The 12591-nt window shown below is 50.2% G+C and overlaps 1 protein-coding gene across 11 annotated transcripts in view; it reads left to right on the forward strand.

The window, feature by feature from the left end:
• KIF1A (kinesin family member 1A) overlaps nucleotides 1–12591 on the forward strand; it is a 181620-nt gene that overhangs the window by 115764 nt on the left and 53265 nt on the right. For 5 of the 11 annotated variants that reach the window (XM_030575581.1, XM_030575582.1, XM_030575586.1 and 2 more), the window contains 6 exons: nucleotides 966–1114; nucleotides 1666–1844; nucleotides 2479–2616; nucleotides 3597–3851; nucleotides 10440–10558; nucleotides 12375–12484. In XM_030575581.1, coding sequence (XP_030431441.1) covers nucleotides 966–1114; nucleotides 1666–1844; nucleotides 2479–2616; nucleotides 3597–3851; nucleotides 10440–10558; nucleotides 12375–12484 — 950 coding nt within the window. The remainder of the gene's footprint in view (nucleotides 1–965; nucleotides 1115–1665; nucleotides 1845–2478; nucleotides 2617–3596; nucleotides 3852–10439; nucleotides 10559–12374; nucleotides 12485–12591) is intronic. The other 6 variants (XM_030575590.1, XM_030575591.1, XM_030575592.1 and 3 more) reach the window with 3 other exon arrangements.

Below are 12591 nucleotides of genomic sequence, written 5' to 3' on the forward strand. Positions count from 1 at the left end.
TGTGGGGCTTGCTTCCGCTCCATGGTCCGATCATGCATCCGGGCGGAGTTCCTCTGGGCGGCGTCCACTGGCTCCTTTGACACCTTCGAGGAGCAGTGGGCGCTGTCCGGGGTTCTCTGCTCGGTGTCCCCGTTAGGTTCCCTCCTTCTGACCCTTTGACCTCACTCCTGTCCCTGTTCTTTTATTAGTTGTCCCCCGCACTCAGTGGGTTCTGTGGCCCTGTGGTTCCTCCCCTTAAGCTGGGGGAGGATCCTTTAGCATTGGGCGGGCTTCACCCGCCCACTTCCCAGACACCCAATAGGTACAGATGTATAAACAGGGGAATCATTAGTAGGATTAGCAAAGTTATTTTACCTCTATCTTTGGCACTGAGGTGACTGCTGCTGGAACATTGTGTCCAGATCTGGTGCCCACAATGCAAGAAGGATGTTGATAAATTGGAGCGGTGTCACAGAGGAGTCTTGTAGTGACAGACTCAAGGAGCTCAGTCTATTTAGCTTAACAGAGAGAAGGTGGAGAGGTTACTTGATCACATTCTATAAGTACTTATATGGGGAGCAAATACATGATCATGGGCTCTTCAATCTAGCAGAAAAAAGTCAAACACAATCCAATGGCTGGAAATTGAAGCTAGACAGGCTCAGATTGGAAATAAGACATATTTTTTTAACAGTGAGAGGAATTAACCTTTGGGACAATTTACCAAGGGTTGTGGTGGATTCCCCATCACTGGCAAGTTTTCAATCAAGAGCTCTGCTCTAGGAATTATTTGGGGGCAGTCTATGGTCTGTGCTGTACAGAAGGTCAGACTAGCTGATCACAGTGGTCCTTGTTTGCCTTGGAATCTCTGAAAACCTCTCCACAGCCTGGATGGAATCAAGGCTGGGTGAGTGGTGGTGGTGGTGGGCAGAGGAATGTCGGGGGTGTCCTTTGAAGAAAGCGACCTTGTCTCTTTGTCTCAACAGTACAGTGGACTGAGCGGGAGTTTGAGCTGGCCCTCTGGGCTTTCAGGAAGTGGAAGTGGTACCAATTCACATCTCTCCGGGACCTGCTGTGGGGCAATGCAATTTTCTTAAAGGAGGCCAATGCCATCAGCGTGGAGCTGAAGAAGAAAGTAAGCACCTTCTGTCACACTCAGGATCTCTGAGATTTTACCGCTGAGTTATGTAACTGAATTTTCTTTCCATTTTTTTGGAGGAAATTGGATGCCTCCACTTCCTCATGGTTGCTGGTTGCAGAGCTAAGCACATGCATTTCCCAGTGATTATCAAACCAAGAGGTGTTTGTGCACGAACAGTGAGCACATGGGACAGAAACTGCAGCCCTCTGCTTCAGTAGAGTCTCATCAGCTTGCATGTACCAGCAAGATGGCAAAGCTGTGAATGAGGTCAAGGGCTGGGGCTCTCAAAGACCAGAAAACGTGCTCTTAGAACCCAGGTTCTACCAAAAGCAATGGGTCAGATTTGAACCTAGCGTAAGCATGTGTAACTCCATGGAAGTCACTGACACCTGCTTACCCCGAGATCAGCGGCGGCCCCTTGTGCATTTCAGGAGTTACACAGAATGGAATTGATGTCAACAGTTCAAAGGCACTGGCTGGGAATCCCCATTCACCATGAGCCTTCCACACACATACTGATTCTCCAACCCTCTGTCCATTCCCAGGTCCAGTTCCAGTTCGTCCTCCTCACAGACACTCTTTACTCCCCTCTGCCTCCCGACCTGCTGCCCCCCAATGCTGCCAAAGACCGAGAGAAACGGCCCTTCCCACGAACCATTGTGGCTGTGGAGGTGCAGGACCAGAAGAATGGAGCAACACATTACTGGACTCTGGAGAAACTCAGGTAGAGTGGGGCAGAGGTACTGTGGCACAGCCACACGTATTGTACTGGGCAGGTGGGGCTGAGAGCAGCCCTGCTCGGCTGGCGCACTCAGGACAAGAAGAGCAGAGTTGTGGAATCTCCTGTCTTGTGGTCTTAACCCCTTGGTTTGAAGTTGCATGCACATGCCTATCAGTGAGCGTTTATCCCTTGCACATTTATTACCACTGCCTTCACAAATAAACAAGAATGATCGGTGAGCAATAATATATGGCAAAATAGCATAGACCTGTATTCCAGTATGAAGCTAAACTGATGACCTCCTCACTCATATGATCCCCATGGTTCCATTAGCTCTGTTGTTACAGCTGTCCCCACTCCACACCGTGCATGGATGGAGAGGTTTTCCCTTCATAGGGTAACTGCACCATGGGGGCAGGAATTAAGTGCCTGTAGTTCAGGTTGTTTGTGTGTTGTCTACCCCAGAAATACAGTGGTACGGGGGTGCTGTGTGTGGCTGTGATGCATTGGATACCCTACAGGTACAGTGTTAGGGGGCTGGTGTGTGTGGCTCTGACTCAGTGCTCAAGGGCCTGGAGCTGATCTAGATCCTTAAACCTCATTGTGTACATCTGTTTCTCTCTGTTTCTTCTTGCAGACAGCGGCTGGACCTGATGCGTGAAATGTACGACAGGGCAGCAGAAGTGCCTTCTAGCATCCTTGAGGACTGTGACAATGTCGTGACCGGTGGAGATCCCTTCTACGACCGCTTCCCCTGGTTCAGACTGGTTGGCAGGTGAGAGCCTTGCTCCTCCTTTTTCTAAATCCATCTGCAATCCAAACACACCCACAGAAGGAAACATTGCTTGGTTTGATAGGGAGAACTGGTGCGGTGCGGAGAGACCATAGTGGCTGCTGTGGGTGAAAGGGTTGCACCAGGCAGCAAGCCAATATCCAAGGAGCACTATTTTCCACAATCACTTTGCTCTGCTCTCTGCATGGGTACTCAGGAATGATCTTCTGGGACTCCTACTGCTGCCAGGCATTCGGTGCCCTGCTACAGTGAGTTGGTGGTGAACTTCCCATTGCCTTCTTTGAAACCGTGCCTAATAACCACAAGGCATGAGCTGCCCCCTGCCCTTCCCATCCTGCAGCATGGGAGGGGGATTCTGGGTGGGTTGTGTGTGGCCCCATGATGGAAAGAGAGCTGTGGAAGGGGACAGGCTGAGAACCCTGCTTTCAGGTTTCCACGTCCATCGATGTGTGTTTGTGTGCACACACGCATGTGTGCTCATTGGCATCTGAACATCTCGGTGTGCTGTACTGTACGTGCCATGTCGCCTCATGTGCTTCCCACCTGCCAATTGGAAGGGCACAGTGCTGTCAGCTAGGAGGTGTCAAAGGGACCGGACCTGTCAGTAGGGTGCCGCCGAACGTGACCAACCTTGGTGCAGTCAAGGCCTGATTCTCGCCAGCTAACAGCAGTGGAAGGACTCCCCTTGATGCCAGTGGGCACTCTACTGGGCTTTAGTTGACAGTTGTTTTGCTGAATCCTCTGCAAAGTCCGAGGTGGCAGTTCCCATCTTTCACACCAGTTGTTAGCTGGCGACACTGGGGGCTTCTTTGTAATACACTTTGGACAGGCAGGTCTTATTTCCCACTCCCCTCCTGAATAGCGATGGTCCTTGGTGTAAAAGAAAAAGCCTATTCTTTCTCTCTCTTCTGTTTGGAATAGCTGGTGTTAACCTGTCTTCTATCTTGTTGTACTAACCTTAGTTCAGATATCTCTGGCTGCAACAGCTCTCCTCTTTTCAACACATGCATGAGCGAGCGCATGGCTGATCTCACCCCCTCCCCCACCTTCTCGAACCCCGACTCCGACATCACCGAGCCTGCTGACGAGCAGCACGTGGGGAAGGAGGAGGAGGAGGAGGAGGAGGACCTGGAGGAAGACATCTTTCCGGAGTACCCGCTGTATGATGGCCGGGATCCATTTTACGACCGCTCCCCCCTGTTCAGTTTAGTAGGAAGGTTGGTGAGGTTTTAGGAGAGCATGCTGGGAAGGAACTAGCTCTTTCGTATGAGAGAACTGCTTTCTGACACTGTTCCCATGTTGAGGGCATGCGTTCCACAGGCTCTCGGGATGGGTTAGCTGAAGATTGTCCTTAAAGAGATGGCCAGCGGGGCAGGTGTACTGGTCATTGTGATGGTAAGGCAAGTGTCAATAGGAAACAAAGAAGGGAGAGGCTACTCTAGCCAGCTCATCTTTAAAGAGTGAGCTTCAAGACAGGTATCACAGAGTCAATGGGGACCAGGATCGAGTAGCCACTGGATTCATATGGTCTCTTTAACTAGAAGAGTTTTATGTGATAGAGAATTGTGTGGTGATGACACAGAGGAACACAGAACTGATCCAAAGTATTCCCCTAGCTTTAACACATTTGAGTTTCAGTTCTAATTTACTGCTGAAAACATTTATGATGAAATGTCTGCAGACTGGGTGGCCTTCTGCTCCTGCATGGATTGTGAGAGTCACATCTTCGCAGTCATGGAGTGGAAATCCCATGCATGTCATGGAAATCCCATGCATGACTCTGACACAGATCCTCACCAGCAAGAGGAGAACGTACAGGCTTCTGGGGAGTGGTGGAATGGCCAAGAGACCAAGGTGTAACTCAAACACAGTGAACTGTAAGAGAAGGCCCATCAGTTCTGATTGTTAGGAGAGGGATTCAGAGGCAGCCCGTGGCCCTGGGCGGGGTGTGAGGAAGAGATGGGAGGTGCAGAAAGTGAGCACAGTACTACAAGGCAGGCAGGTCCAGCTGGTAGCGAGTGGGTTTTCCCCAGATGACTCAGAGAAGAGCTGTGGGGAATAAGGTTGGACTCAAAAGCTAAAACCAAGGGCTGTGGATAGAGAGGATTTTATCTTTTTTTTATATATATATCTATAAAAGCCATATATTTTTAAGCCACCACTACTGTGAAGTGGTGACATTTCCACTTGCTGCTTTTGGCTAGCACATGGATGGAAACTGTTTTCTGCAGTGGTTCAAACTAGAGCCATGCAGAAAAGTGTAGTGTGAGAAGAAGAGCTGCCAGAAGTTCTCAGGTGGTTTGGAGAAAAGCTCTGGAGTGGGGAAGAGCTTATCTCCCCTGCAGTGCTGGGAGTGGACTCTGCCCAAAGGGAAAGAGAATTGTTTTTTTTTTTCTTTTGCTAGTGAAAACAGAATGTTTCAATAGCTCATTCTGGAAAAGAACTCCAGATTTTGTGAAATTGGTGACATGTTTGATTTAGTCAGCCACCATTTCATTCTGCTAGAGAAAGCCACCTGAAATCACCAAGCATGGCACCAGGTAGCCCAGTTCTGCTTGAGACTTTTCCAAGGGGAAAAAAGAGGTTTTGCCCATAGTTGTCTCAGGGACTCCTGTCCTTTAAAAATTGGATCAAATTCAGACTTGGTGCAAGCAGCTGCAGGTTCACTGTAGTCAGTGAGATTGATTCCATTTACACTGGGTCGTAGTTTGGCCTGTTAGCTGCGAATATGTTTGAGAAAGCAAGAAGCCTAGGCAAGAAGCTGAGTTCTCCTTTCCAGCCAATGGGACTTGGGCAATGGGACCGAGAAGGGGAGGAGAAGGGACCAGAAAAGAGAGAGAGGAAGATGGGATAAGAGTCACTGCGGCCTCAGACTGAAAGAGCTGGGTTCTTCCATTTTTTTTTTCTCTTGGGGGAATCAGAGATTTTAAAAACAAAACAAACTACCAGATGAACCGAACCCCTCATCCTGTGGGATGTTCCTGGGATTCCATCTGAATCTTCCCAATTCTTTTGAGTCAGACACAGAATTGGCTTTCCCTGCGCAGCAGCTGTGCCGATCACATTTCTCGTGAAGTGTGCTTGGATTGGTTTATGATTGGATCCTTGTCTTTGATTAGTTTTCCCCCTATTTTCTGTATTCTTTTTTCTTTTTTTTTCTTTTTCTTTTTTAGCTGCTGGCTCTCTCTCCAAAGCTTGAGCAAAAATTGGGGGTTATTTCACTTTTGTCTTCTTTTTGAAAGGCTTTTCTTTGGTCTGAGCATGCCATCTTTGCACCTCACCAATCTTGTGGTTAGTGTCTCTGCCCTCCTTCCTTTTCCTTTAGTGACATATTCCCTCCCTCTCCCTATTCCTCTCTTCCTCTTCCTCCCTCTTCAACCTTTCTGGTTTCAGTCTGCTTCAAGATGTGCTCACCTGTTTTTTCATACTGTTATGATGGAAGCTTAACAGGCTTGTGATCCTTCTGCAAGATGCCCAGGGTCAGTTCTGTATTCACAGACACCAAATATCAGAGGGGTAGCCGTGTTAGTCTGGATCTGTATAAGGTGCCACAGGATTCTTTGCTGCTTTTAGACTAACCGACATTTTGGAGCATGAGCTTTCGTGGGTGAATACCCACTTCGTCAGATACAGACACCAAAGTAAAGCCATCTCCAATACAGGGCATCAGGTGGGCGCCAGTCAATTCCCTCCTTCCCCCGAGCATGGCACCTTATCTGATCCCAAACATTCAAGAGGATTCCGATCCCTCTGACCTTGCAGTTCCATCTTATGAGATGATTCACTGGGAACAGAAGATACTCTGCATCTGCCAGGAAGGGCTCAGCACCTTGTAGGATTGGGGTTTAAAGCTGGTTCTTGCCTTGTGCTTTAATGATCCAGTTCAACTGCCGCTGAAGTCAGTGGAAAGATTCCCATTGACTCCAGAGGGAGCGGACTCAGGCCCCAAGATTTATAAATTCCTCTGGACATTTGAGGCCTGATCCTGCACCTATTGCAGTCAATAGGATCACTGTCATTGACTTCCCCTGGTGCAGTATTGAGCCCTTTCTGCAGGAATCACCTGGGCTTTACGATGATATTTCAGCTCAGCAGTCAAACCTTTGCTATGAGGGAGGGTGCTGAAGCCAAATGTACAGATAACAAAGCTGTTCACATAGGGATAGTCACAGATTCTTGGTTGCCTCCCTCTGAAGAAGCACCCTAGCTACTCTGTGTGGTGAGACATTGTTAATATAGTGGCTTTGCTTTCTTCAAACCTATGCTACTCCATTCATCAGAGCATAAGTATGATGCAGTCCTGTAGAGGCTGCACACTGCAATCCTTCAGACTCGGGCTGGGGATGGCTGCCTATCAGTCTGCTTTTCCAATCTGGAGACCAGCTACAGACAACAGTAAAAGTTATGGGGGGAAGAATTTTGTACAACCAGTACCAAGTTTAGTGCTGATGATGAAATATTCTGACCACACACAATGCCACTATGGACTGAGGTCATTACGAAACTCCTGCTGAAAGGAACCTCCCACTTCTGTTGCCTGTTCTCATCACCTTGGACAAAGGCATGCTGCAGCTTTGTGAAATAATTCAGCCCCTGGATGGAAGGCAGCTGAGGAGGCTCACTATGAGTCAGAGGTGATGTGGAAAGGAAAGGGGGAACCATTTGAGGAGCTGATGTGATCCATGGCCTTGCCTACTGTTTGAGAGCATCTGCCCTCTGATTGTCAAGGGGAGGTGCAGTTCTGAGGCGCTGATGAACAGTTTGCTGCTCCTGAATAAGAGGCAGTGGCCAGCAAGGACCTATCCCACTTTTGATTGGCCATCAGACTGGAGTGTGGGCCTATTCATGGGGATACTTATTTACACCAATGCAAGGCTAGGCTTCTGCGACATTATCTTGGCACAGAGGGAAGGACGAGATGGCCTCTTGGGGTCCCTTCCAGCCCTATATTTCTGTGGTTCTAGGGAGACCACAGAGAGGCTTCAAACACTTCAGACTCTTCTGGGTAGCCCAGACTGATGGGTATACCACATTCTGCCTTGGCTTCCAAATCCTTTTCAAGGTTCCGGTTCTAGTTCCAGTAATGGCCATCTGAAAATGTCCTTTCAACAGCGAAGAGGGGATGGTGCATCTAGCTGAGACTCGACTCTGGGTTACATTCCAAAATTCTGGTCTAATTATAGGTAGAATCTTAGCTGTTTAATCCTCAGTCAAGAAGAGATGGTAAATTGGTAATAGCCTTCCAATGACCTTACTGGAAGGGGAAGTGTGATGCTCCCAGGCCTACGGTTTTAAAGATAAAGTTTAAATGTGCAAGTTTTCAACATTAAAAGTCACCTGTTACACCTACCAGTAGTGTGCTCCAGAGTGTGCCCTGCACAAGGCAGAACTGATCCCCCAGAACTAAGATCACCTACAGCCCTGTCTCTACCCCAGTGTCCTCTCTTATCCTGGATGTGTTCGGATTGGATTGGGGTTGCCTACATGACGTGAGTACCACCAAAGAAACAGCACAAACTACAGCTGTCTTCCTCTCTCTTCGGCTGCTTTTCTCTCTCAGAACTTTTTGTACTTTCACAAGGTAAAGGGCCAGAGAGTAGGGATGCAGTCTTCAGTCATCACCAGTGCCAGGTGAAGATTCAGTTACTGTCCAGGATTAATGTTCTCATCAGAGTACAGTTTCACCCAGGTGTTACAGTGCAGACCAGATGTGCTCCATTGTACCACTGATCTAGTTCTTCCTGGTGTACTGGAGTGGGTAACCATTTGTGACTTTCGCCAGCGCCAGATCCCCAGCTTGGACGACCAGAAACTGAAGTGCTCCAAGGCACTCGCCACACTTGAAAATGTTGTCCTGGCTCACCATGCAGAGGCAATAACAGCGAGGGATTGGAGCCAATTGCCATCCAGAGATGCTGCCTCCCAAGTGCTGAGCACAGACGGGGTCTCAAGGGCTGGGAAGCAGGAGCAGATCACTTGTCTGGAAATCTTGGGGTTCCAGGCAGCCTCCAGCTTCTCCGTGTACATGAACATAGTCATTGTGCTGCTTTCTTGCTTAGTTAGGGTGAGACTGAGCCCTAGGCTGAGCCCAGGGGACAGAGGGAAGGCACCCGCGACTCAAGTAGATGTGATTGCCCTGGACAGGTGTGGGGTGGGGAGGAGTGATTTGCTGCAACCATTGACAATGTAGCACACTCCTCCTCTTGCATCAGCCAGCCAGCGCATAGTGGGTGGAGCCAGTGTTCACTCACCACCCCTCCTCCAGGTCCGCTGGCTGCTGGTGGCCAGGCAGCCCCAGCACCCAAAAGAGCCTGATGTAGCTGTGCAGTGGGATGGCAGCCCCCACTCCTGTGTGCTCCCCAAATGGCTGTGTGGCACCAGGGCACAACTGAACCCTCCACGAGGACCACATTTGCATAAAGAAAGCCCTGTTAGAGCTAGTGTCTGATTTCTGGGTGGGGGGATGGAACTGGTGCTGGTCTGGTCTGGGAAAGGGGCTCTCCCCGCCAGCCTGACAGGCAGCTTCTCCTTCTGGGAGTGCTCAGGGGAGGACTCCAGGTCCAGGTTCTCCTCCTGCTGGCCCCTATTTATAACTGGTACAGTGAGGTGTCAGCATCATCACTCATGCATTCAGGCATGCCACATCTGCCCTGCTGCCTAGGCATTGAACTCAAAGGGCCAGATCCTCAGTTGGGGTAAATGGCATAGTAAGTGGGGCTCCACTGATTTACACCAGCTGAGGTTCTGGCCTGTGGTCCCTGGGTGTGACTCACTGAACATTGTCCACTCCCTGTCTGGTGTCATGGCTGCACAGGGCCCCTCAAGTAGTCCTTACTCCGCAGGCAGCCGTGCTGATTTCCATGGCAGTAGAGTACTACTCAGCATGCAACAGGGTGATTGATTCGGAAGAGCCAGCTCTGTTCACAAGGTGGGTGCTTTCTGGGGCTCAGCCCGGGGGGAGCTTGAACCCCTCCCCCTGGCTGTTGCATTGAGGCTCTACCAGCTGGGCACTGACTGAGCAGGCCCCTGTACTTGGTGCAGACACAGACCCCTGGTTGAAGGCAGGCATGCCTCTCTTGGGGATAGGTTTTCGTACACTATCCTGGGGATGTGCCGGGCCTCTCTTAAAGCAGGCTGAAAACCCATCACTGCAATAGCTTCTCAGTCTCAGACTCTGGACAGGTGTCTGCATTTCCCAGCCTGTCTGCAGGAGGCTCTGTGTTCTAACCAAGAACTTCCTTTCCTTCACTCTCTCTCCCCTTCCTCCTCTTCTTTTTCCCTTTTCCTTCCTGCCTCTCTCTTCCTCTGCCTTCTCTCCCCCACACCCACCCTGGTCCCCTCTTGCCGGTCCCCCTCCCCATACCCTTTAATCTGCAGCAGAGCCGTGGTTGTTTCACAGCACCTTCTGTCCTAGTTCTCCAGTTCTCCACAGCAAGAGGTCCTCTTTCTAGCTTCCTTGTTGCACCGACACAGCCCCCTCCTCAGCCCTCCCCACGACGCTGTTGCGCCCAAGGGAGATGACAGGCCGAGAGGTACGCTGGTGCTCACTAACTTGCTGCCACTTTCGCAGGAACCTGACGTTACTGTAGCTCTGCCTCCCACCAGCCTGTCCTAAGCACGCTGAGTCCCCCCCACACACACTTCCGGCTGACCCTGGCTGCCTTTCTTTAGTTTTGCTTTGCAGCACCATGTTGTGATGTGAGCGGTGAACTGTGAGCCCAGCTGCCATCTGGCCACGGAGCATGTTTGGAAACCCCAGGCTGGGGGCACAGTGACCCCTCTCCTGTGTTACTTGACTCTTTCAGGGCATTCGTGTATCTCAGCAACCTGCTGTACCCCGTGCCACTAGTGCACCGCGTTGCCATCGTCAGTGAGAAGGGCGAGGTGAAAGGCTTCCTGCGCGTGGCAGTCCAGGCCATCTCAGGTACATTGGGTGAGCAGCAGTGGGTTGCCAGTGGCAGGTGGATGCTTTGAGCTGGCCTTGCCCCAGTGCCATAGTGAGTCTGGAGAGTCGGTTCTCGGGGCCATTACATTTCACGGAGACATATGCCCTTTCCTGAGCGTGATGAGTCCCATACTGTATGCTCGGGCTGGTGGCACTAATCCATTAGTCCACAGCCTAAGCGTTTCTTTAGACCAGGGGGGCCAACCTGTGGCTCTGGAGCCACATGCAGCTCTTGAGAAGTTAATATGTGGCTCCTTGTATAGGCACTGACTCCGGGGGTGTCAGGATGTGCCAGGGGGTGCTCGCTGCTCAACCCCTGGCTCTGCCACAGGTCCTGCCCCCACTCCACCCCTTCCCACCCCCTCCCCTGAGCCTGCCATGCCCTCACTCCTCCCCCCTTCCCCCCAGAGCCTCCTGCACACCACGAAACAGCTGATCTGGAGGTGCGAGGAGAGAGGGGGATGCGCTGATCAGCGGGACTGTCAGTGGCTGGGAGGTGCTGGGAGCAGGGAGCTGTTGGGAGGCTGCTGACATATTATTGTGGCTCTTTGGCAATGTACATTGGTAAATTCTGGCTCTTTCTCAGGCTCAGGTTGGCCACCCCTGCTTTAGACCTTGCTCTCCCTGTTGCATTGTGCACAAGACTCTTCCTCTCCCTCCCCCCCCAGTGGGCCAGTGGAGTATTGCACACACAGAGAATTTGCCAGGAGGTATGCCACTCACAGGCCATCATGCAGTGTTTTCCTGCTCTAGTAATACAGGGACATCACGCTTCCTGTGGTAGGAATTGTGGGTGCTGTAGTCCAACAGGCATCTCCTGTACTGTCATTAGAACTGCCACAAAAGGGCACTCATCACTCTGTGGGTTATGTTGTGTGCTGCTCCCACCCCCATGCAACTCACCTGACTTCAGTGGGTTACACGTGGTGTAAATCGATTCAGCATCAGTTCCCGTGTGCATGCGTCAATATGTTCCAAGATCCATGCCTTACCGGGACAAATAGCTGTCTTCTGGGGTGAGAAAGAAATTATTTTGTCCAATTCATACAGTCCCAGGCTTCCCCGTCAATTGGATCCAATCTGATCCGGAAGGACCTCTCACTCATGGCATTCAAGGGGAAGTGAGGCCTGTCATAGATTTATCTTGAATAGAACCTGATCCTGGTGGAACTGACCCATCTGTGAATTATCAGTCACCTTGAGCAAGGTGATTCACAGATGGGGTCAATTCCACCAGGATCTAGCTCTATTCATGATAAATCTAGGGCTGAGAAAAATTAATAGCAATACTTTTTTCTGGTACTGTTAGTTTCAGGTACATATTCTGCTCTGCAAGTACAACCACTATCCCCAACACACACATGCACACACAGCTATTCTAATAGGATGGTCTTGCAAAGAACTGAAAACTCTGCCATGTCATGTCATGGTTTTATGATCTGGGCCATCATCTGCTTAACTAGCAAGGGCATTAGTGTGGCGCTGTTGGTACCAATTTATAGATGAGTGTGCACATAGTTGGCTGTTAGCTAATGCAAAATTGTTGACCATCTCTCTGAAACAGAGGCTGGAAAGCACTTCTTGCAACATTTCCATGATTGCCTTTTGGAATTCACTGTTTTCATCAAGTTCTGCAGCCAGTGACCACTCAAGCATTCCTTGAAGAAGAAACTCAGGGAGCAGTGTGTGAAAGGTCACAATCCCAGAGACCTTGACTTGCTGCGATCTGCTTTGGGAGTGAGTTTTTTCTGCCTTCCTGTAATGTCTTGCCTTCCTGTAATGTTTCCTCTTTCAGCGGATGAAGAAGCCCCGGATTATGGTTCAGGAGTACGGCAGTCAGGGACAGCCAAAATATCCTTTGATGATCAGCACTTTGAGAAGGTACAGTATGGCAGCCAGCCCCAGGTGAGAATATCTTTCTGTGACCTTAGCTTGCTGGGGAGTGTATTGGGTCCTGCTATTATTCATACCCTGATAACAAATCCGTTCCTAGTATTTTATCCTATTGTTCT

Source organism: Gopherus evgoodei, chromosome 9 (genome assembly GCF_007399415.2).
Source record: "Gopherus evgoodei ecotype Sinaloan lineage chromosome 9, rGopEvg1_v1.p, whole genome shotgun sequence".
NCBI lineage: Eukaryota > Metazoa > Chordata > Testudines > Testudinidae > Gopherus > Gopherus evgoodei.